The sequence below is a fragment of the Rhipicephalus sanguineus genome, chromosome 4, assembly GCF_013339695.2.
Source record: "Rhipicephalus sanguineus isolate Rsan-2018 chromosome 4, BIME_Rsan_1.4, whole genome shotgun sequence".
In the NCBI taxonomy this organism is placed as follows: Eukaryota; Metazoa; Arthropoda; class Arachnida; order Ixodida; family Ixodidae; genus Rhipicephalus; species Rhipicephalus sanguineus.
In genome coordinates this window covers 72037498-72060335 of record NC_051179.1, presented here as the reverse complement: position 1 = coordinate 72060335, position 22838 = coordinate 72037498, and the positions used below count along the sequence as shown (strand labels likewise).

The 22838-nt window shown below is 42.6% G+C and overlaps 1 protein-coding gene across 7 annotated transcripts; it reads left to right on the top strand.

Annotated features, from left to right (window-relative positions):
- The first annotated feature begins 357 nt into the window (after positions 1-357).
- Positions 358-22612, top strand: LOC119390242 (RILP-like protein homolog). 7 transcript variants are annotated; one of them, XR_005183261.2, is made up of 8 exons: positions 358-772; positions 2279-2423; positions 6519-6640; positions 8312-8515; positions 10426-10586; positions 11537-11653; positions 14245-14338; positions 17908-22612. XR_005183261.2 is itself a non-coding variant. In XM_037657817.2 (7 exons), the coding sequence occupies exons 1-7, from the start codon at positions 503-505 to the stop codon at positions 17945-17947; spliced, it is 1059 nt and encodes a 352-aa protein (XP_037513745.1). In that variant the 5' UTR covers positions 358-502; the 3' UTR covers positions 17948-22612. The 7 variants fall into 7 exon arrangements, 4 of the variants coding, with proteins under 4 accessions (XP_037513745.1, XP_037513743.1, XP_037513744.1 ...); XR_007415781.1 differs by lacking the exon at positions 14245-14338 and having other exon boundaries at positions 11501-11653; positions 17833-21933; positions 21984-22612; XR_005183260.2 differs by having other exon boundaries at positions 11501-11653.
- The last annotated feature ends 226 nt before the right edge of the window (positions 22613-22838 follow it).

The following is a 22838-nucleotide window of genomic DNA, read 5'->3' as shown; positions in this document are numbered from 1 at the left end:
TAAATATTAATCAGCGAATGCGAATTACCAAGGCGAATTATGATAAATTTTTGTAATGATTCCGAAGCTTGTGGTACATAAAAGCATAGCCTTTAAGACTTGCAACTTGTACTCAGAGATTGCTTCCGCCTGAGTTTTGTGAGTTGTCTCTTTTAAAAGCAAGTAATATATATCCCGGAACTTTTTTTATTTTAATAAAAGTTTATGATATGCACGTTTCTGCATGGAAAGTTTAGCGAGAGTGTTTCCTTAATTCTCTCAATTTTGTTTTATGTACGCTACTATCGCTCATCCTACTTCGTCAGTCTGCTGCGATTTCTCTCTCGCGATTGCTCTCGCTGCTCTCGCCCTCAGTTACGTATCGCTGGTATGGCCGTGCGTCACGGCTTCGTCGCGCTGGGTTGGTGGGCTTGCTCGTAGCATTTGTGTTTTGTAGGTTCGTGCCGTCGATGCGCTTTTTAATTAAACTAAACGCGAAGCCAGAAGAAAATTGCGCGACCCCATGGAGCGCGCATCGGAGGCGCTCAGCGTCGACGACGTCTACAGCCTCGCAGAGGAGATCGGCAAGGAGTTCGAAATCCTCATTGACAGCTACGGCGTCGAGTCTGTGAACAAGTTGGTCACCAAGGTGATTCGCGTGTTGGAGTACCTCGAAGCGTACGCCACCAAGAATGACATCGCCAGCGACGAGATCGCCCAGCTCAGGGCGCAGATCTACCAGCTCGAGCACGACAAGTACGAGAAGGCTGAGTCCAGGAGCAAACTTGAAAAGGTCAGTCCTCATTTCCGCTTAAGGCGGCCAGTTTTACTTTCCCGTAGGCGCTTGCGGGGGAATGCGTCACACATCGGGTGACTGGGAAGTGGCACCTGATTGACAAGGCTTCGTTTGGTCTTGGAGCAATCTTGACAAAGCGCCTACTTGTTTTGTTGCTATCCCAACCACAACGTAGTTGTGTTTTGCCGTTCGTGTGAACGTCAAGGCCGTTGCCGTTGCGCGCGCATAAATCGCTGCATGACTCACAGGAAGAGAAGCGCGGCATAGTTTTCGTGTCGTTAATCGTCCCGGTCCGTCGAGGAAGTGTAGGTAGCGAATGGGCCATTTTGACGCCGAGGAACTTTCGCTTACACTTTGCAATATACGCGTAAGCTTCGGTCATAACACTGCGTGGAAAACTTGGCGATATTTGTCTCCTAAGCTCATGAAACAAATGTTTCCTGTGGTTTCCTCGCATTGAGGGTGAGGCTAGCGGCAAGTCCGTGAATAGGCCGGCCCAAGGCGATATTCATAACGCTTATCGGCACCTTTCTCCACTGTGACCTATCTTACACGCAGTGTGTGAGCTTATCAAGTGCCCTTTTCCATACCGCTCACAGTTGGGCGATTGCGCGTAACGCTCCGCGACGCGGTGTCGTCACTGCTGACAAGGATGCTTCTTTTCTTTTTCTTGCGCGATATCTTCGCGCAATTAAGCACGTGTCACTTCGCGGTTTCTCCACTGTCCTCCTTCGAAATCTCTCCATGGGAGGCGCAAAGCTTCGACTTCGAAGGTGCGCAGTTGGGAACTGACGCCTGTAATGAGATGTTTCGGCCACCGCTGCTGCTTATTTCGCCATTCATTTGATTGTGTGGCGCAAAAATACTGCAGCTTACACGATCTCAAGACAGGAGAAGGACGAGTCCTCGTGTTTGTGTGTGTTGCAGTATTTCATGCTAAATCAGGTCAACAACGTGAAGAAGCGCTACTACACCTTCGTGTTGACACTATTAACGATAACTACAGTTTTAGCCAACTTTGCATGGTTAGGGGCTTTCTCTATAAGAATTGACTGCACTGACTGCTTTTTGTGCAATTGTTTTGTATGAAGACACACTTCCCTCTGTAATGCTACTTAATCTTGAGGGAAGGGTATGTAAGTAAATGCATGCACACATGCATTCAAACATGTGTGTCGCTCAACAGCACCAACAAAACAATGTTAAACACGGTTTGGCTAAAGTTGTTTTGACAGACACCATGCATTATGCAATAGGTAGCAGGGCTAGATTGGAGATGGCGTGAAGAAACGTAAATGTCGAGGCTATCCTTGTTTGAAGGACAAAAAACAATTGCATGCATGGTTATCCTCATTTCTTCGAAGACAATGGCATTTCCGTCGCTGGCACATTGTAGGCACAAAGGAGTCGTGCATGCAACTACCTTGTATGTTAACCAGAACTATTTAAAGAGACTCTGTTCTTAGTGCCCTATTTCGTTCTCTCTTATATTTTGATATCCAGGAGATGGAACAGTACGAAGACACCTGGCGACAAGAGATGAAAGATCTGGGTGGTCTTGTGGCTCGCCTACAGGAGGAAAACTCCAAACTGAGCAGCTCGCTCAAAGAGAAGGAGAGCCACCGTTCCTTGCAGTGCGAGCCACATTGTGAGTTATATTTATAAACGGGCTTGCTTCACGTTAGTTTTCACATTGGTTAATTGAGCAGCGAGTGCTCCCCTGCAATGGGAAAGCATTTATAGATCATGTATCAACCCTTTACCAAGTTCGCTTCATCATTTCGACTAGCACAATTCCTCAAGATTCTCAGTTTCAGAGCATGAATGTTGACATCGAGAACTAGGCATTGACTTTTATACCCTTCAAGTAATGTAACATTCTCATCTGCAAATTAAAATAACGTGTGCACTGACACAAGTGACGCCCCCAAACAAATGAACTGGCTTATTGTAATTAGTCTATGCAAAAAACAAGAAATTGGGACAATGTTTAAATGCATATATGTTTCACTTGCAAAATTCAGGCTGGTACAGGTTTTGTGATGCACTTGGTTCAAGGTTAGAACTTCTCAAGGATGGGTTTGCGACAGATCCAGCATGTTAGCTGCCTTGCAATGTCTTTCGGATCTGCTGCGGCTTCCGTGGGTGTCAAGGTCCACGCTTGTGCAGGCTTTTTACTGCACCTTCAGTACTTCTAAGCTTTGATGACTTGTTGATCTATGTCCTGAACCTGCTGTAGAGGTCTTTGACAGACCATAGTTAAAGAAAGCTCGAAAAACTGACAGCACAGAGGAACGAAGCAGACAGGACGACTTGTGCCCCCTTTGTTCCTCTGTGCTGTTTTTTTTTCGCACTTTCTTTAACCATGAATATGCACCATCTGTCCCTGTTAGTTCTTTGACAGATGTTGGAGGATCCCACACTGGCTTAATGTAATGTTAGGGATATTCTTGAGCATGGTTAAGGTTTTTACTAAGTAGAAACTGTGTCTCATTTTAAGGATGTAAAAGCTTGGCTCAACAAGTTCGGGAACTTTTACTGTGCAATATTAGCTTCAATGCAAGAAAACAAGGTTTATGACAGCACACTGACATGCCACGCTATGGTTTCAGCATGAAATTTAAATATAGAAGTTGTCTTACTGTCTCTTCTATGGTCAACTTCCTAATGTTAAGTGTCACATAGTTAAATGATTAATTAATGATGTGTTAATGTGACTATTGTCATGGGCGTTACTTCAATACCAGCAGCATGGTGCTGATCTGTTATTTCTTTTCAGACTTCTTCGAAGTATTCTCACCTGCTCTGAATTGATGTGTCCTTTTCTTTGTTTGTTTATTTCACCTCCAAATTCTACACAAGTGTACCAGGGAGCGTAAACCTTTCATGTTCCTGCCTGCCATAGCGACCGTTCTCACAACAGTCTTTTTGAAGCACATTTTTCATAACTCAAAGTTGCTGTTGTTTATTTACTTATTTTCAAGCTTTTCATTGTTGTAACATGGCTTCACGCATTGTTCAAGTCCTTTCTCCTTCATTGTCGTGAACTGTCATTTTTATTTTACGCTACTTGGGTTTGTTTTCTCATATTATGCCCTTTTATTCTCAGTGCTTGTTTTATATTTCTCCTTTTTACTTGAGTTCTTCCGGTAGGCAATCTTCATTGCCTTTATTATTAACCAGGCTTGTGTCAGGCACCAGAGACTTATGGTTGTTCCGAGCATATCAAGTAAATTATTACTACTACTGCTACTAATACTACTACTACTACAAGGTTCTGCTGTCCTAGGGAACAAGGGGTAGGAATATGTAACGACTCGAGGTTTTTGCATGCCAAGGATATAAAAGCTGGTCAATTGCTACTTTATTGTGTCCTGCACTTAGAGCACTGAGGCGAAAGATAGTGTTATCAACCAAGCACGTGAGGTCATTTAATCTTTGCTGCGTTTATTCCCCCCTTTAATTTGGTGGTATCTAATCTCTGCAGCTGTGCAGGACATGCTTCCATTCACTTGGCTCTCTCATTGATCTCTCCACTTCGCATCCTTTAACACCCTTCATTCGCAGTGTGTACGTTGCTGTATCAGTTTTCTTGCTTTGAAAACATTCCGTGCTTCCTCTCCTGGCATGTTATGATTGTAAATATTATGTTGTGGCACATCCAATAGAAGGTCAGCAAAAGTGTGTTTTTCTTCTCAAAATTGTGCACGTCATTTTCTGCTAAATGTGCAGTTAGCACGGGTTATTAGTACCCTTAATGCCTAATATGGTTCTTGTCTTTAAATAGTGGTGCTTTCATTTTAGTTAAAACCAAGTTCCTTTCTTCTACTAGAATCAGTGTATATTGTTATTACACTCTGCAACTGTTTTAACCATCAGTCTTTTACCTCATCTCATCTATCCGTGATCTTCATGGTTTCAAGGAGTCATTCAGAGCTCTGTCTGTCAATTCTAGTCCACATGTTAAACCAGATGTACATACTCTTCCATAGAGTTATTCCTCCTTTGCTTTGCCAGAATGTTATATATTGCTGTACTATTGCTAAGCAAGTTCATTGCAGCCAGCAATATCACAATGGGAAAACACCGTCACAGGAAGAGCAGGTCCCTGCTGTGGGTCCGTTCCTAGTTCACTTTGGTTTCGAGTTGGCTTGCTGTGCTAGATGCACAATGCCATTGCAAGCATGGACCCTCCCTTACAACACCCATGCTTTTTCCGACCCCTATTGTAATCTCTATGGCTGTAGTGGTCTGTATCAGTCGTATGTGGAGACAGATAAAAGGAAGAGAGTGTTCTTCTAGACCCAGAGCCATCTGCTTGCTCAGCTGTGAAGTGGAGCTTTTATGGTGCCCTAATTGTTTGGCTTCTCCGAGTTTTATGACGCTGGAACGTTAGAATCAGATGCCCTTGTCTCAAAACAAATGCCGCAGGAGGTTTCCGTCTCTGCATTTTAACGGTCACTCCTGTTTACTCTTTTCTTTACAACTTCGTGCCTTGCTTTGACTAGCGCCATATTGATTTGTCACATTCTTTTTTTTTATGAGCTGCACAATCATGATTGCCTGATTGCAAGCTTTCAAAGCACAAAAATTCCTTTCAAAGCAATTTGTGTTGCACTGCTGCTAGCTGTGTATTATGTGATAAGTAGTTGCATGTGTAACGTAACGGCTAGTGTAACCTGCACCTCTGCAGAGGTCATTCACTCGTGCGCCAATATCTTATCACTACATTCTTTCACAGGCCAGTTTTTATTTCCTTCGGCAAAGCTGAGTAAGCCCTAATATCCGAACTCGAGCCTGATATCTGATAATGCCAGTTTGCTGGAGTGGAAACCTTGTGGGTCAGATACCTTGTTGCTGAAGTTATTCTTCCAGATCTTTAGGCTTTGGAATATGTAGAGAATGAAGCTTTATACTTGAGGTATTGTTAAACCACTGAGATCACTGTTACTGTGGCGACAGTTTCTATCAGGTACTGGAATTGCTCATTTGAGTAGTCTTTAAAGGTGCATATAAATCTAGGTGGTGAAAAGTAATTGAAGTGCTTTTTTCGTGTTCGGAGTGTGCTTTGTTAAAAAAGAAGATTTAAAAAACCATTGCCTGCCCTTTGCTTGGCTTCCTCTCTCAGCTTTGTTTGCTTGTTTACATTGCATCGGGACAACTCTGCCTTTGATCACTGGAGTTGCTTCAGGAGTTTCTTTATTGGTTTTGTTGCTAGAAATAATGTTTTGAAAAAGTAAACGGGAAAGACTCAGAATATTGCGATAGTTTAGCCACAGTAATATTGCACAGAACAAGGAACAAGCAAGTAGTTGATTGTGTTGCATTGTTCTTGGTCTGTCTGTAGTTGCACTGTGTGTTCTGATTTAAATGTCACTGCAAGTCGGTGCTGCACACTGCAAGAATGAAATTGAAATGACATATGGCATGTTGATAACTGCAGTTGTAAAACTGCACGCTTACTTCGTTGCAGTCCAGACAGTCAAACCTATTGCGGGGTACATCCCTTGCCTATGAGAAAAATTTATTCTTGGCTGTTGTGGTTTCTGAGCTTTGGCAATGGCGGTAGCTCTATTCCCTTACAAAAATGGATTTAGTCAGTCTGTAGATTGTCTAAACCCACTTTTTGACAGTCTGTAGACTATCTAAACCTATTTTTGTAAGGGTTGTGTCCAGCTCATCGAATGAATCAGGTATCTACCCTGCACCTATCGCAGCAATAACTCCTCTGTATGGTGCGCAGGTGTGACTATTGGTGAGGACATTGTTGTCCTTGAACGGCTTCGGGACGCCTTCGACAAACAGGCAGCCCAGCTGAACCAGTGTGAAAAGGACAAGGCGAAGCAAGCTGCCGACATAGAATCTGTAAGGGAGCACCACTTGCCGCAGTTTTTCCTAGTTTGTCTATCCAAGCCATGTGCACTGCCGCTTTTATCACTGCTTCTCCATTTTTATCATCTAGCTAACAGCACAGCTTCATTCTTTTCAATGTGGCGTAGCTGGCATTTGGCCAGAGTTCATATACGCACATGGTTTTAAAAAATGTAGCACAACTTTTTTATGCACGCCGTGTAAACGTAGTGCTGTTCCTTTTTCTGCCCCATTCAAGCCAGATAACATGTGTTATAATTAGTGTTTTGATGGTCTCCAAGTTTATATGTTTTTTCTTAATATAGTGTAAGCCTAGCAGAAAAAAAATGTTGACACTTGTAGCATAAGTATGGTTAGTAGAAGGTTACATTTACTTTGAGCATTATGTTAAAGATTTTTTATATTTACTTTCTGTGTTCACTTTGTCTTGTACCAACACATTCAGATTGGTTTTCATGTGTGGCACGAGCTTGCCAAAATTCTTATACACGATTAACCAACCACAACTACAGTTATTTTCAGTGGAATAATCCATCCTTTTAATGAGCACAATGCCAGCAAAACACTTGACATTAATTACTGTCTGGCATTATTACTTTACAAAGGCTAGACTGGGCATCTAGTAGTCTCTGCAGCACATTCTGCAAGTAAGTGCTGCTTGCATTTTTTGTTAGAGTGAGCGTTTTTGCACAGAAGCTGCTTAGCCTTTTTCATTTAAAAAAAAGTGTTTCTTCAGTGTGAAACAAGAAATTTTCTTGCCATACATACATACATTTAACGACATTTGAGTTGACCATTGGAATCATGTTCCTTGAATCTTCAGATGCTTCTCCAGAATGTGGCACTCTTGAACTGGAAAAAAACATATATTTTTTATAGACCTTGTCAACGAAGGCTCCCTGGAAGCCGCCATAAGCCTCTCTGGGCTGTTGTTAACATGCGTGACCCCCCAAAAATGCACTGCCGAGGCTGTGACGTCAGCTTTTGTACTCCCGTACAACAGCCCAGAAAGGAGGGGATACTTCTCTCCATTAAAAAGGTGTACTATATAAGCTTTGTAGTTGATGACGTTGTAACTACATTCGTGCATTGACAGCTCTCGAACATGCATTCTGCGCTTAGTATTTATTTGTGTGCAAAAGACGGGTATGAAAAAGTAATTTTCATTCTGTTAAGTTGTATAACCTCTAAGCGTCTGTTAAACACCTTAAGTGAAAATTTTGAAGAACGCAGGTCAGTCAGAAAACAAATGAAAAAGAAGCAGGTGTGTTTGTTTTCCTTCTCACTCACTGGCGCTATTCAAGATGTTGCCTTACAGTGACATTCCAGCAAGCCCAAACTACCACGGTGGTTAACTTTCCACAGTGTCTATTTTTCTCCTGTACTGCTCGGTTTTGTGGCTTAGCAGATAAATAATTAACCCTTTGCGGTCCGAAACCTTTATCCACCTTCTGACCATTCCGATCCGAAACTAAAGAAATCACAGGTCAAGTAAAAGATGTTTACTTACTCATTTAGAGATGGCACATAACACAATGAGGTATGAATCAACCACGAAAGACCTTGTTCAGCAGTGCCCAGCCATGGACCGCTGCAGTCGTGTTGTGTTGTCGGGAGGGGCCTGACAACGAACCGCAAAGGGTGCGTGGCTTTTCTTTTTTCCAGCTTCAGCAGCAGCTGGAAGCCAGTAAGAAGGCCACTCAGGAGCAGAGCCGACGCAACCGGCGGCTGCAGCAGCAGATGCGGCAGCTGTGCGACGAGCGTGGCGACCTGCAGGTGCAGTTGCAGGACCAACAGAGCCAGCTGCAGATCTTGCAGGAGCGGCTAGGCCTTGCTGTCAAAGACCACGACGACCTTCTCCAGTCCAGGGTGAGTCTGGTGGCCATACATTTCAAGCTTACTGCTATGTACCGTATGTTTTGGGTAACACTTCGAAAATTTGAACATACGGTATCCAAGAAAAAGAAATTCGGATTCCTTCCCCTATCGGGAAAATTGGGGCAAGCGAACCTGACCTGCTATTTTTCTTTTTTTTTTTTTTTTTCTGTTGAATTGCGCAATGCTTCCTTCTAACTTCTTCCTTCCTCTATGCTGGGAATTGGACCTTACCGACATGCTTAGCAGTGCAACACTTCTGTTGCCACAGGCAACAATGATATGTGGCAACTTGAAATGACGAGTGACCTCAATAAAAGATCAGATTTCCACATCGGAAACGGCTGATTGCAGACAAGCCCACGGTCGAGAGAGCATCATTTATTGGAAAACAGCGCATACAAATACCCCCGTGACTGGCACACCTTCAAGGGCCTGCTTGTGTACACCCGCATTTCTCTACACTTGCCGGCGTCGGGTTTTTCACAAACCATGCCGCCGCCACCGAAATCTGTAACTCATAGAAGTTTCACTTTAACAAATACGAAATTTCTTCAGCTGAAAACTGCGTTCAGGGGGCAACGAATGTCCATACACGTTAGTAGCTATTGAACAGCGATTAACCAATCAATTGTTAAATTAATTTCTTTACAGAACATACCACAATCTGCAAATTGTAGCGGTGAGTTCACAAGGCGTATCCATTTTGAATTGTCAAGATTATGTAATTTTTAAGGTAATAATGCTCAAAATGTTCAATGAAACACGTGAGTGTTCCAGCTGCTTCTGTGCTTCAGTGCACGAAGCCGTGTTTTGTTAGGAAAAGTAACTTTAACAACACTGCATTTTTGCCGCAACATCAATGTTGCATACATGTATCTTGAAAACTGCGCCACTTATGGATTTCGCACCAAATGGATATGCCTTGCAATGTTATCAGCTACAATTTATCTGTTGCAGTATGTGTCGTAACTTAATTAATTAGAAGCTAAATAATGAATCAGTTTATTAGGTACTAATTAATGTGATTAACATTTGTGGACATACCAAAAATGGTTTCACTGCAGTGGAGGGGTGCTATGCCGTGAATACACCTATCGAGGGGAAATCCGCACTGCCACGAAGCCCCACTTCAAGGTTAAATGAACATAGTATTGCCCTCACATCAGTTCATCATATTTTTAAGTTTAAAAGCTTGTTATACCTGCCTATATGCTCTAAGTATAGTAAATTTTAAAACATAACGTATTTTACAGGCTATCACTTGCGTCTAATGAAAGTCAAATCCTGCTACTATTGAGAGTTGCTTCCACTTCCCTTTGAACCAAAAAGAATGACATTTGCACATGCCCTGTTTCAATTTTAAAATAATTTGTGCAGGTTATTTGGGTCATGGCAATTATCCCCTTTTTTCTTTATAATATGTGATATATACTATTCGAATTCGATTCAAAATTATTCGACGAAATCACTATTCACTTCGAACATAAATGTACTATTCGCACAAGCCTAGTAATTACCATACTTAACCTGAATTTGCTTTAGACGTCAACTGCAACGGTATTTGCCCTTGCTTTAACTGATTGTCAGTGGGCAGTGTATACTCTTGAAATAGTCTGAGTAAAGCTGTATGACTGGTTGTGTAATTTTATTAAGAACCTTTAAATTGCATCTAAACAGGTGAAACATGAACTTAGCGGTTTATGGACACTGGAACACACCTTGGCACACCATCACCTCGGTGGAAAAAAAAGGCTGAGAAATCTATCCTAATTGATACAGTGCATAATTTCTATCTGAACTTAAATAAAGTTCAGAATAAAGAAACAGAATGAAGATATTTTTAGCAGTTTATATTGCTGCATCATCACTAAAAAAAAAGCTTTTTTGTCTTTCTTTACAAGGATGCTGTCCTGGATATGCAAGGAAAAGTGGTGATTGACCTGGACGACCCGAATCGACCCCGCTTCACGCTGGAGGAGCTCAAGCACATCCTTTTTGAAAGGAATGAGCTCAAGGCTCGAGTTAGTGATCTTGAAGACGAGCTGGCTCTGTACAGGCCAAGGTAATCACTGATGAACTCTTCATGTGTAGTAGCTTGCTCAGGTAAACTTTTGGCTTACCTTTTAATGTACAGTACAATGATAGCTTGCAGCATGGCCACTTGGAGTAAGTACAGAAGTGCAAACTCTCTTTTAGCTGAACTTCACTGTTACTGCATGAAGGTAGAACACAAATACTACTGCATACCTACGTGCATTATTTGTAGTGTTTAGCTGGAAGCGAACACCAGTTTCATCTTATACCTATGGTGCACAAAGATTTTACTGGGGGGCCAATATTGTCCATGTCTTGGGTCCCTTTATTTCCTTGTAACGATGTGCTGTAGGTTTCAACATGAATCAGCAGTTAACCAAGACTTGGTCATTGGGTAGTTAAATTTCAGGAGGCCACTTTAACATCCCAGGCCGTCATTTGGGTCCTGCTAAGACTTTGTTCTTCTCAGAAGCCTTATAGTAGAGCTTTTACGGGTGTTCAGTAACATAGATTGCAACATATCTATTATTTTGTAACTGCATATAAGGAGGTGTTTGAACATTGTTGCAGAATGGCCCAAAAAATGGGACACTGAACACACAGGACACAGTGCTGTCCTGTGTGTTCTGTGTCCCGTTTTTTGCACTGTTCTGCCACAACGTACGTAACTCAACTAGCCCACCTAAGAACCCTTGCATATAAGGAGGGTGTGTTTCTGTATTTCGCAATATCACATGACCACTATCTCTTAATTCCTGTGACGTAATTTGCCACATTAATCAGACACGGCGCCGTATTGCAATTTGGCTATACAGCACTGTGCACTGTCCATCTCTTAAAAAGAGCATTAGTAGCTGTAACTTGCAAGCCACCAAAAAAAGAAAAGAAAGAAAAAAAGAGACATGGCTGTGCACTGATAAACGGCCTTGTCCTCCACGGAAGGTGGTGGGCTCATGAGGCAACCTCGCTTCTGACCAGGCCGGTTGACCCACCATCTCCGGTCAAGGACGAAGACCGGCCCGTCCAAGGACCCATCAACCAGGAGCCTGAGGAGAAGCTTTTTTCCTACGGAAAGGCCTCCGGCATTCGCAAATTGTGAGCACCTTTTTCTTCTTTTTTTACTTCCGCTTACCTCACTATTACAGAATTGTTGAAACAGAGCACCCCTGCTGGAAATGTGAAGCTGGTCCTCAGTTCCCGCTTATAATTCTATCTTTTTTTTTTTACTGAATACTGCATTTTCATAGTCGTACAAATTAGCAGTTATAAAAACTATCCAGGTTTGCAAGTGTGATGCCATGGTGAAACATTGGTGACACCGAAGGTAGTGATAGCTAGCAACTAAGGTACCACAAGTGAAATCGTAATAATGGCACAACACAAAGATAGCATCATGAAAATTGCAACGAAAAGGTTAAAAAAAGAACCTGGTTTTGGAAAATTACACATTTCGGCATTTGCAATGCCTTATCTACACGGTATAAAGGCAACATAGCAGAAAACAGATTTCAGGTGCACAAAAGTAAACAGGCAGAAACAACATTGCTGTGTCGGTGTGGTTTGTGAGAAAGGAGCTCAAAATCGCACGGAAGCGGTGAGGTTCATGGAGCTGCTTTTTACCTTTCCCACTGCTCACAGCACCCATCTTGACAATGTTTAAAAGTTTGGAACTAAAAATTAAGAAGTTAGCATCAGCCCCCACAACCCCTTTAATTAAGAGAACACTAAACATGCTAGGTGTCTTAACCTCTGCAGATGTGCTGCTTACATTTACAACATTTATCCAACAAGCTCACCAGCCTGTCCTTGTCTCTGCATTATTGCCATATTGTCAGCTTCATCTTAAATATTATGTACAATGTTATGTGGATGGCAGATGGGAACACCTCATTCTTTGGCTTTTGACTTGCCACACTGCAGTAGCAACGTTTTCCATTGCTTCGTAAGGGGCTCGTGTACCACTGCATTACGGCAAATGCCTGTGTAATGGGGCACCCTGCGCACGCCTATGTGTCAAGGAGCAGTTTTTGTCCCTCATATAAGGTGTCTCTCATAAGCAGGGTACCACGTTCTCATATTATGATCTGCCCTTATTTCGATTTAGGCACACTGGTGTCGCTTACACCCAGTGTAAGCGACACCAGTGTTACATCAGTGTCTCTTGTGAAGGGGTTCAATTGTAGCAGTTGTCACTTTTTCACTACACGTAGTTGCAACCCTTGTTGGCCTATGTGTACAGCTTAAACACAGCTTTGCTTGCTGCAGCACAACAGAAGTAAAATTACACAAACGCATGACCAGCACTGTGTCACCTACCAAGCCTTGCACCGATTACATCCTTTCGCACCAGTGGTGCGAAGAAATGGAAGTGACATATGCTAAGGACGTTCTTTTCGAACATTTTTGGCATACTATTCCAAAGACATCTTCACTGAAGTCTGTCTGACTGAGTGGAAGATTCTTGTAGCTAAACTGCTGGTGCTCGTGTATGCAGCGAGCTGATAAGTTCTTTAGAAAAACAGTCATACTTAAAGAGGCACACTAAAGAGAAAAGTGATTTCACTTGTATTAGTAAATTAGCGTTCCACAACACCGAAGACACCCACTCTTGCCATGAGAATATGCTTGGAGAGCGAGAAAAGGCACACAAAGAAAAAACAAGTGGCAACGTCACCTTGAAGGTGACGGTGCAACTAACCAGCACACCATGGCATCACAGGTGTTGGTGGTGGTGTCCACTAGGGTCTGTACAATGATTTAATAGTAAAAATGGGTTACGCCGTGTTTTATGCGAGCTGGAGACTTAACAAGGCAAGGTTCGGGGACATTTTTATTGAGTCAATGTAGCCAAAGTACTGAAGAACACTTCAAAATTCGTGGTGTCGCACTAAATTATAAATAATGGGGTTTCTGCCCGAAGTTCTAAAAATCAAACTCTGACCTGCATTTTTCCTTCGATTATTAAAGCTGTGGTCTTGATATTAATAACAATAAGAGCTAATAGAGGGTAATTGATCAGCTGAAAAAGGCCTAATACATTACACTAGTGTCCCAATCATCCTTGGTTTCAATATAGCATGTTGTAGTTATTACGTATATGGCAATGTGCAGTGTTTGTGTCGCTTAATGTGACTAACCATCAGTCATGAATACATTTCCAGCAGGGGATGCATTGGCATGCATATATAAGCTGCTTGCCTTAGCTTGTATAATTTGCATGTGTGGGCTGGCTTTGGCTTTCCTGAGATAAGTAGTTTGTGTGCAGGAGCTATGTGTGGGGACTAACAAACATTTTGTGACACAGTTCTTAGCTTTCATTATGTGTGATTACATATAGTTATGGCATTCGTATGCTAGAGTTTCATTTTAATCATATTGAACGATTTCCACAGAGTAGCGACCAGTGGAGAATAAAGTCGACATCTCCACATAGTCTCTTGCTGTTTGTGAAGTTTCATTAGTCTCATTTGGAGTCCCAGCTAGAGGTGTCTCTAGTTAGTTTTTTGTGTATTTGTGTGTTAATCGAGGCCTTTCAATTTCATTTTGGTATTCTTTTTCTCCTGCTTTTTTTTTCTTTATTTGATTGCTTTGGCAACAACTTTTTTTTCTTCGTACCTCTTGATGCTCCCCTGTTTTGCTTCAAAATTTTGAGTGATGCTAATGTGGAAATTTGTTTGGTGGCAAAGGTTCCGGGTCATTTATAAGGTTAGAGGATGAGTTTGCTGCCATATCTTGGACCTTGAAGGAAGGCAGCTCGCAGCAGCCGTCCCTCTATCACTGGTAGGCATCACTGCTTGGCCGACAGTCTTTCATGCCCTCTCCATCTCCATGTGCTTTCTGTGTGCCTGAACATAGTAACAAGGCGTGACTGTAGGTAGCATTAGAACCTCGTAACATTGCCGTCACCCCACGTTACAATCGCTTTGTCAACACTATCAAGGTATCCGGGAAGTGCCATTTCAGTGTTTAGGGCTTTACATTGTGCTCATCCCATCAGCTGTCAGATGTCCCCAAAGCTCGTTAAAACGTTGGCACTTAGTTTAGGTCATTTGTTCTGGCTGTGCACCATATTGCAATCCTCTTTGCTGACTACAGCTACCGTATTAGTAGATTAAAGTAGTACTGACACAAAATTTTGAAGGCAAGATAACTTGTGGGATCTAGTTGTGTGTGACACAAACGCATCATCTGCGAAACATCAACGGATAATACAGCCTAGAACATATATAAAATCAATTTTAAAGGGGCCCTGCAACGCTTTTCCAAGTAGCCATGGAATGGCTTCATTGAAGCAGCTTATTTCCTCACGAATCGACCACCGTCCAGTACGAGTACAGAATCCGTCCAGTACGAGCGCAGTTACGAAGATTTGTTGCACGCTGTAATTCCTTTCTCTCTTTTCTCGTCCTGACGAAAGCGCTGGAAGCTAAGCAGGGAGGGGTGGCACGGGGGAAGGTACGTCGCGCGTGCCTCGTGACCTTGAGCACTTTTTTTTTTTTCTTCAAACGGGCGTCGTACTTTCAGTACGATGGCACGCACGCATGGGCACGTGACGGCCTCCCACGGGGCTGCAGTAACTACTGAGAGCGCCAATGTTCAAATCAGCCAGTGGCATGGAACTTGTGTCAGTGACGCCGTAAGCATCATTTTTGTAGAGAGAAGAGGAATCACTTTTTAGCTGACTTTGCGAATTTATTGTATATCCCAGGCCGTGTGCTGCGCTATAATGTTTGGCTCGCGTTTTCTCGGGAGCCTCGACTACCGATCAGCAGCGTTTTCTGACCATGCTGAAAAAGTGTTGCAGGGCCCTTTTAAAGTGCGTGTCGCGCCACTGCAGGCCAAACGCGCCTTTGGTTTTTGTGTAAACAGCCAACCGCCCCCTGCGTCACAAATTTGTGTTGGCTGCCACGATCCTTGTGAGCGCTCTCTTCTAGCAGATCTTTTCAACGAAAAGAGGGAGCAGACCTGCACAGGAGTACAGAGGCTGATGTGCTCTGCCTCGACAGTGCATTTTTGGGGGGTCACGCATATTTACAACGCCTCAGAGCTGCTCAGAGGGGATTACAGTAGCACCTAGAAAGCCTTTGTTGAAAAGAATTGTCAACGCAGTGCTCACCTGCGCGCGGTTTTGTGTGCACACATAGCCAGCTATGTTTACACGAAAACCGCTCCGGGTCCTGCCTCACTCGGCGCTCTCTGAAACCGAAACTGCGACTGAGCGCTACAAAACCGTCTCCAAATAATTAACCGTCGTGCGCTCGAGCAGATCAGCTTTCCAGCCGTGATAAGTGGGTCATTAGCTACCTATTGCAACAGAAAAAACAAGATGCAAAATTTTTGTGTCAGTGCTCCTTTAAGGCATACCGTCATAAACCTTGTCACACATTCCAAAGTTAATAAAACAACCGTTACATGCGATGTCATTTTACAGGAAGTACACTTTCCTTTAAGAACCGTTACTGCAGCTTCCCGGGCACGACATAAGGGAAGAACTGCCTTTATGTCTTCAATCACAACATGCGTTAAGCGTGATTGGTTTGGAAACAGACAAATTAGTTCATTTTAGTTTGCCAACCGCTGTTTGCCACACATCAATGGAGTACTTAAAAATAATGTTAGCATGGGAAGAAGTTGTGCTAGAAGCCTCTGTGAATATTCTAAGATCTCATTCAGGAGATAGAACTTAATGGACAGAAAGCTAGTACAGAAAAAAGAAATGCAAGGAAGTATGTCCCTCCCACCTGCCCTGCCCTTCTCCGCTCAACCTATCTGTTCTGTGTCTGCGCACGACGTATGTGTCATGTTTCCTGCATGACGCCCTTCGTCATTGCATGTTTTTTTCAGTACATACTTGCACAGAAACACAGCACGAGCACAGTGAACAGGCAAGCAAAGACAGTGGACAGTGGGAGAAATAATGTAACTGCAAAGAGAAAGATACAACACATTTTCTAATTCTTGCAGTAAGCGATGTATTATATGTTGATCGCAGGATTTTGCGTGCACCTTTAAAAAGTATAACACTCGTAGGGTAGTCTGGTCGTATTGCCTGTGTGCATAGAATGGGAAGATGTTAGGTCAGAATAACAGCAGTGTAAAAATGTATTGTAAAACTGTTTCGAGTTTGGCTGCTTGTGAGAATCCGAAGATGTTTTGGCAAAAGCATAAAGACATGCAGTCATTTGCCTTCGGCTCTTCACACAGTTGCACGTGATTAGGTTGGTCTCCTAGATAACTGCTCAGCATTGCACACAATTGGAGAGTCAAATGGCTCTTTGCTGTGGATAACTCTGCCAAGCACTGGCACAGGCATATTTTTGTACTTCATTCACTCTTGATAGGCAAATTATTGTAAAGATAATATTGTTCTTTGCCTTGAGGCTTGAGACAGTTAATTTCATCTTTTTAATATGTGTAGTCACAGTTAATCTGGGCTATGTTGAATATGCTGGCTCAGTACAGATGACGAAATAAGAAGTAACACCATTAAACAATCAAGCTTTAAACTAATGCCTCTAGTTTTTTTTTTCTGTGCTTTTTTTTTTAATTTTTCTGGTGGTGGTACTCAGAGTTGCGTTTTTTGTGCTTGTGTGTTCCTGTGCAAGTGTGCGACAAAACAGAAACCGCATGACTGAGATATGTGCATGTAATTTTGTATGCCATAGAGGTATGCGAACAGTTGCTAAAACTTTTATAGTGAGATGGTACATGCAAAACACATCATAGATTTGCACCATAGCTGAAAGTTCTAGGATGACATGGCTGTGCACGAAAGAAATCGACGTTTCAGTATTAGAAGGTGCATGCAAGTGCACATAAAATAATTTTCAACAGTAGAAGATAAAAGCTACAATACACGTGATGCAAAAAAGTAAAAAGAAGGACACTCGCGCATTGCCTTTATCATAGAGGGTGTGACATGGAGAGGTTAACGATCGCCACTCGCATCATTATCTTAAGATTAGAAGAGCACACATCTTTGTTTCAACTATGTTTTCTAAACATTGAACCCTTGCACATATACTGCGCGTCACGTTTATCGGGTGGGGCACATCTTTTTGTCCATTTCGTCAAGCAATGTGTTGGCTGCTTAGTGAGCGACTGAGAAAACCTGTGTTTGTGACTAACGGGGAAGAGTTTCTTTAGTTCGCTCGTGCACACTTTCATCCTTTTCTTTCTTCTTCTTTCGCGCTATTCTTTTGCGTCTGCTTCCTGCTTGCACTGCCTGCCTGCCTGTGCACCCGCCTGCCTGTCCGCCGCACGCCCTGTCTCAGTTTCCAGTACGTCATGCACAACCTGCAGATGCCCGGAGAGGAGCCACGCTTAGAGATTTTGCCCGAACGTTTCAGTTTTCCAAGTGCTCTGTGGCCCCGCGTCAAGCCGGGATGAGGGGCCTCGTCTGCTGCCTCCTGCGAGGCCTGCTCTCTCACGGCAGCCTGTCGTCGGAGTTCTTTGTCGACGTCGCACCGCTCTTCGAACTACACGTGGCCCTGTTTTCAGAAGCCGGACTGTTACCGTGAAGCCGTGCTTTCGTTGCTGGCGAGAATGGAGAGTGACGCACTCGCCCCCTCGGGGATGTGCATCATTGCCACTGGCACTGGGTGTGTGTGTGTGTGTTTGTGTGAGTGCGCATTATCTTGCGAACGTGCCAAGCTGGGAAAGCAGCAGGTTACAGTGGTGACAGCGAGTTCTGAAATCGAATTAAAACGTCACTGGCGATCTGTAGGGCAGCACTAAATGTGGCTTCACCGTGTCAGTGCACTCTCGTCTGAAAAACTGCAGCCAAAGTTTAAAAGCAGCAACCACGTGGAACATCCCTCAATCGTAGTTTCATTGCCATGTTGCCACGTCTGTCTTGTAACGCATTATGTCACCCGCTGTAATCGTGGCTGAGGTGTATTCAGTGTGGTTGCTGCGATAAGTTATGTTAAAGCGGAGCATCACTATGCCGCGATTGCAGTGTGGGCACTGTGTTTTATGGAATAGACATGGCAACGTAATGGCTGAAAATGCAAATGAAGTATGTTTCACTCATTTTGTGTTTATCTGTGCGCACATTTGAGTACACTTCAATAATTTTTCAGTAGGCACCAAAACATTGTACAATCACACATGTGCACGGAGTTCATGCACCTGGCTTTGGCTGCAGTTTTATGAGAGGCTGAATGCAGAGTTCACAATTTATGTTGTATAGTTTTTTTTTTTTCCTGTAGCTTTTGAGACGTCACGTTAATTATGTTCTTTGTGTAGATTTGTTTTATTTATTCAGTGTATTTTAATAGTTCAGCTATTTTTACTGTTTATGCATTTTATTTGAAACCTTTCTGGTAAAGTGTTTTATTCTTTACTTACATTGTACCCTGCCTCTTAATTAACAAAAAACTTTAAGACACTCCAAAAATGACCCTATCTATAGAGCAGGGCATGTTAAAATAGGTCTAATCCACTATCACTACTTACAAGTACAATTCTTAAAGGGACACTAAAGAGAAACAATGAATTGGTTTAGATTGATAAAGTGTGCTCGGAGAACTCTTGTGTAGTTTATTTCACCACCATACGTTTATTATTAGAGGAGAACACCAAGTTCAAAGTTTCATTTTTAAATTTCGTGCCAAACTTTGTAATTCGTGACGTAAAAGATTTCAAAGAGCATTTAACGTATTTTGGCACCACTGGCTCGACGAAATTTCCACAAACTCGTTATGTCAAGTCCCTGGCCCCCTCAGAGGACAATGTACTTCGATTTAACCGATTAGGAACTACGTAGGCCCAAGCAGGCGCTGTCAAAAATATGTGACGTCACGGCAAATGGTGCGGGAATTCCAAGGTGGCTTCGCCACCTGTATTTTCTTTTTGCACGTTTTATCGCTTATTAAGCGTCTTCTCGCAGCAAGCGTGGTGTTTTTGGTATCGTGGAAGACTACTTTAGTAATGCGAGAAAAATCGTTTTGCTCTTTAGTGTCCCTTTAACTATTGTGAGTAGATCATTTCATATTTGTCCAATAGAAAAGTAGGTGTCACACTGTGTTTTATGAGATGTACATGTGGCAGCGAAATTTCAATTTGTTGTTGGTTTCTGTTGAGAAGAAAACATTTTATGTGGTGCAGTGTTAAATACCTTCGAAGCTACCGACAGTAGTCTACTTAGAAATATGTGCACTTATTGTTAATGGAAAGGATGGCACTACTTTAGGACATGCTGCTTTAAGAATGCAGTTCAGTTCATAGTAATCAAAATGTCCTTTCGGGCATAATGTGTGTGTTGGAAAAGGTTCAGAAGGTTGCCATGACAATAACATTGTATGCTAACGTAGTACTAATAGTGATGTGTTTGTGTAGGAATAGGTATGAAATCTATTCATCTGTCCTTTAAATGCATTCACTTCATACGAGACATTTTAATGCTGCTGTGCATAAGTGAATATCGCAAATTAACATTATGCGAGATTGAGTATGTTTGAGGTTTAGGAGCACAAACAGGTTCATTTTAGATGTTGAAGTTGAACCAGCCAGCCATAGTGGGTTTAACCTTTTTGGTACTAAGTGGCAAGCTGAGCAGTTCTGTAGTAAGTTCCTGTATATTTCTGTAATTATCTACAGCCCAAGGTTGTTTTATGGGCTGTAGATGTTTACAATATTTTTTTTCTTTTTGACTTGTTGCTTGACGCCTGACACATTCTTTCTTAAGCGGTGCCATGCAAGGATATTTTAATGTTCCCTTTTTTTTTCTCTTTTACTTAAAAGTGAGGAACATGCCGTTTCTCAGAAAGCTAAATTCTTAAACCCAACTTCAAATTGGAGTTAGATTTCTTCATTGATGTCTGAAATATCTCCGACAACTTTTTTTCAGTGACCTTTATTTACTGGCAGTGGGCCCTGCATCCAGTCTAATGTTTACTTTGTTTGGTTTTGCTAAGCAGTGCACTCATTTTTGCCTATGACATAGACCTATTCAGCATCTGAAGTAAAACTGTGTGCCGCTCTGTTCAAGGACCAATTGTAGCAGTTGTTCACTTGTTGTACCGAGATGCGAGACGCTTCTTGTATGGCTAAAATTGAGCGAAAAGCAACTGCCTCAGGCACCATGACAGAATCTACACAAGCAGTAAATGGTGGCTGAAATTACTTATCCGTGGCTTCAACAGCCGTTAAGTACAGAATGCGTTTGCTGAAGGTGTGTCGTTTGTTACCAGGATTGTTCAATAAGGTTTCTTCGTCAGAAACACTAGGATTGCTAAAAGCAGGGTTTTTGTAGAGCAGTAGCCTGGTGACATGCATGCCCACATTGTGAACATGTACTGTGAGTACGACTGTCAACACTGTTTTATGGCTTTGTCTATGTGTTTCTTACCTAATGCCAAATGAAAGCTTGACAAGGGAGTACACTTGCATGTGGTGGTGTGTAATGACTTGAAACCAGATGAGCTTTCACCAGTCTTCCCTTGCCTCTGACAAGCAAGCACAATTGTTAACCGAATCCCATGTTGCTTATGACTGTGGGTCATTTAGCAGCACATTCATATCACACTTGGTTGGGAACACTGTAAACCTTACTTTTTGCAAGGAGTTAACCTTCACGAGTTTTGACTGTTGCCTACAGCCTTTAAACCCCCATCCCTTCGTGTTAACTTTGCAATGCAACTGATGTGGCATTCTGTATTCTACCAGTTCCACTTAGATTGAACTCGGCATGTGAAACTTGAGTTCAGATGAATGGTGTTTTGTTTTCATGAACTTGGAAACATGTTACATTCATATGGCGATTTGTACTACCAGATTTCGATTCACTTATTCTCTAGCCTGTCTAATGAACTGGAGTGCTACAGCTACAAGTATTTGCTACAGCCACTGCTTGGCATTCACTACTACACTACCTACCATAATCATGAGTGCCGTGTCTTAACAGCTGTCACACCCAAATGGCCATATGCTGCTGCTGAAATATACTGCACACTGACAGCTTGAAACAAGTGTCACAGAAATTGTCTAGAAGCACAATGTGCCCTTTATATGTTATAGCGCACAGATATTGTCCATTGACAAAACTTTAAAACGAATACTGTGTGCAACACCTTGTATATAACCCCACTTTTCCTCTTTTTTCCGTCGAAGAGACATCAGTATGCGCAAACTTGAGCACATTCCATGTGTAACAGAGAGCTGCTGTTGGAGCTACGACTTGTCTTGCTGTGATGATGTCACCAAAGAAATATGTTCGCACCACTGTTGAAATGTGTGCTACACGTTTTAAAGGCCCTCGGCTTAATGTTAACCGTGCAATGCTTCAGCTTCACGCGTGCTGTGATGGCGGGTAGTGAGCCTAGTCTTTGAGAATGCATTGTGTATGGACTCGATGTGCCTCGCACATTGCGGTGTTCTTTGTAGCTAGGCACAAAGAACATTACAGCTAGCAGCATGAAAGGTCTACCCCAGGGCAAGGCTTACCCAGTATGTGCTGGTATACCCTAGCAATGCAACACAGCTGGGCACAGGGGGACACTTTGTGTTTGCAAGCTTGTATTTTTGTGCACATCATGTATGACTAATGGTGCATAGTTACGTCCAGTAGATAGCGCCTTAGTTGAGAGAGTTTGCAGTAATTTGCTGGTATCGCATCTCGAGACAACTGTCACGTGCCAATGTGTCTGGGAGATCGTAGCTACTATGGACCCCGAGACACCGCAGTGCCAGGAATGTTTTTCACTTAGCACACTAGTTAACATGTAGAGGCACATTTATATTTGCAACATTTTTTTACCTTTCTATTTGTGAGCTCCCATTTCGGGCACTTCACCACTTTTGACAACTTACCGCAGGTGCGCCCTCATGTGCACGTCTTTTAGCTGATGTAGTAGACTTTTGCTAAACTTCAGCACTAGTTGCAGCTGGATCAGTTAACATGCGGTTTAGATCATCCTACTTAAGCAACACCACCCTATTTGACTTGCAGAGGACTTCGTAGAAAATCTGGCTTTTTGCAAAGTCTCAAACAAACAAGATTTCATGTATTAGCATATGGCTCAGTGCTTTTAATAAAAAAATTTTTCACACCTATACCTTGTGTGTTGTGTAATGCCCCAAACTACCCTGGTTTCTTTCAGAGATTGCATTCAACCATTATACAGTGCACTGTTTGTTCCTACAGACGTATCTATTGTTTGTCTGTTTAGCAAGAATGTGAAACTGTAGGCACGGCTCTGAAGCATTTAGTACAGAAGAAGTTGCCCCACATCCAATGTGCCCTTTTGAAATCCACATATAGCAACGCTCCTTTGCA

Coding starts and splice junctions, on each gene's coding strand:
- LOC119390242 (XM_037657814.2), top strand. CDS start 503: ATGGAGCGCGCATCGGAGGCGCTCAGCGTCGACGACGTCTACAGCCTC. Junction 773..2,278: donor CCAGGAGCAAACTTGAAAAG/GTCAGTCCTCAT, acceptor TTTGATATCCAG/GAGATGGAACAGTACGAAGA. Junction 8,516..10,425: donor ACGACCTTCTCCAGTCCAGG/GTGAGTCTGGTG, acceptor TTTCTTTACAAG/GATGCTGTCCTGGATATGCA.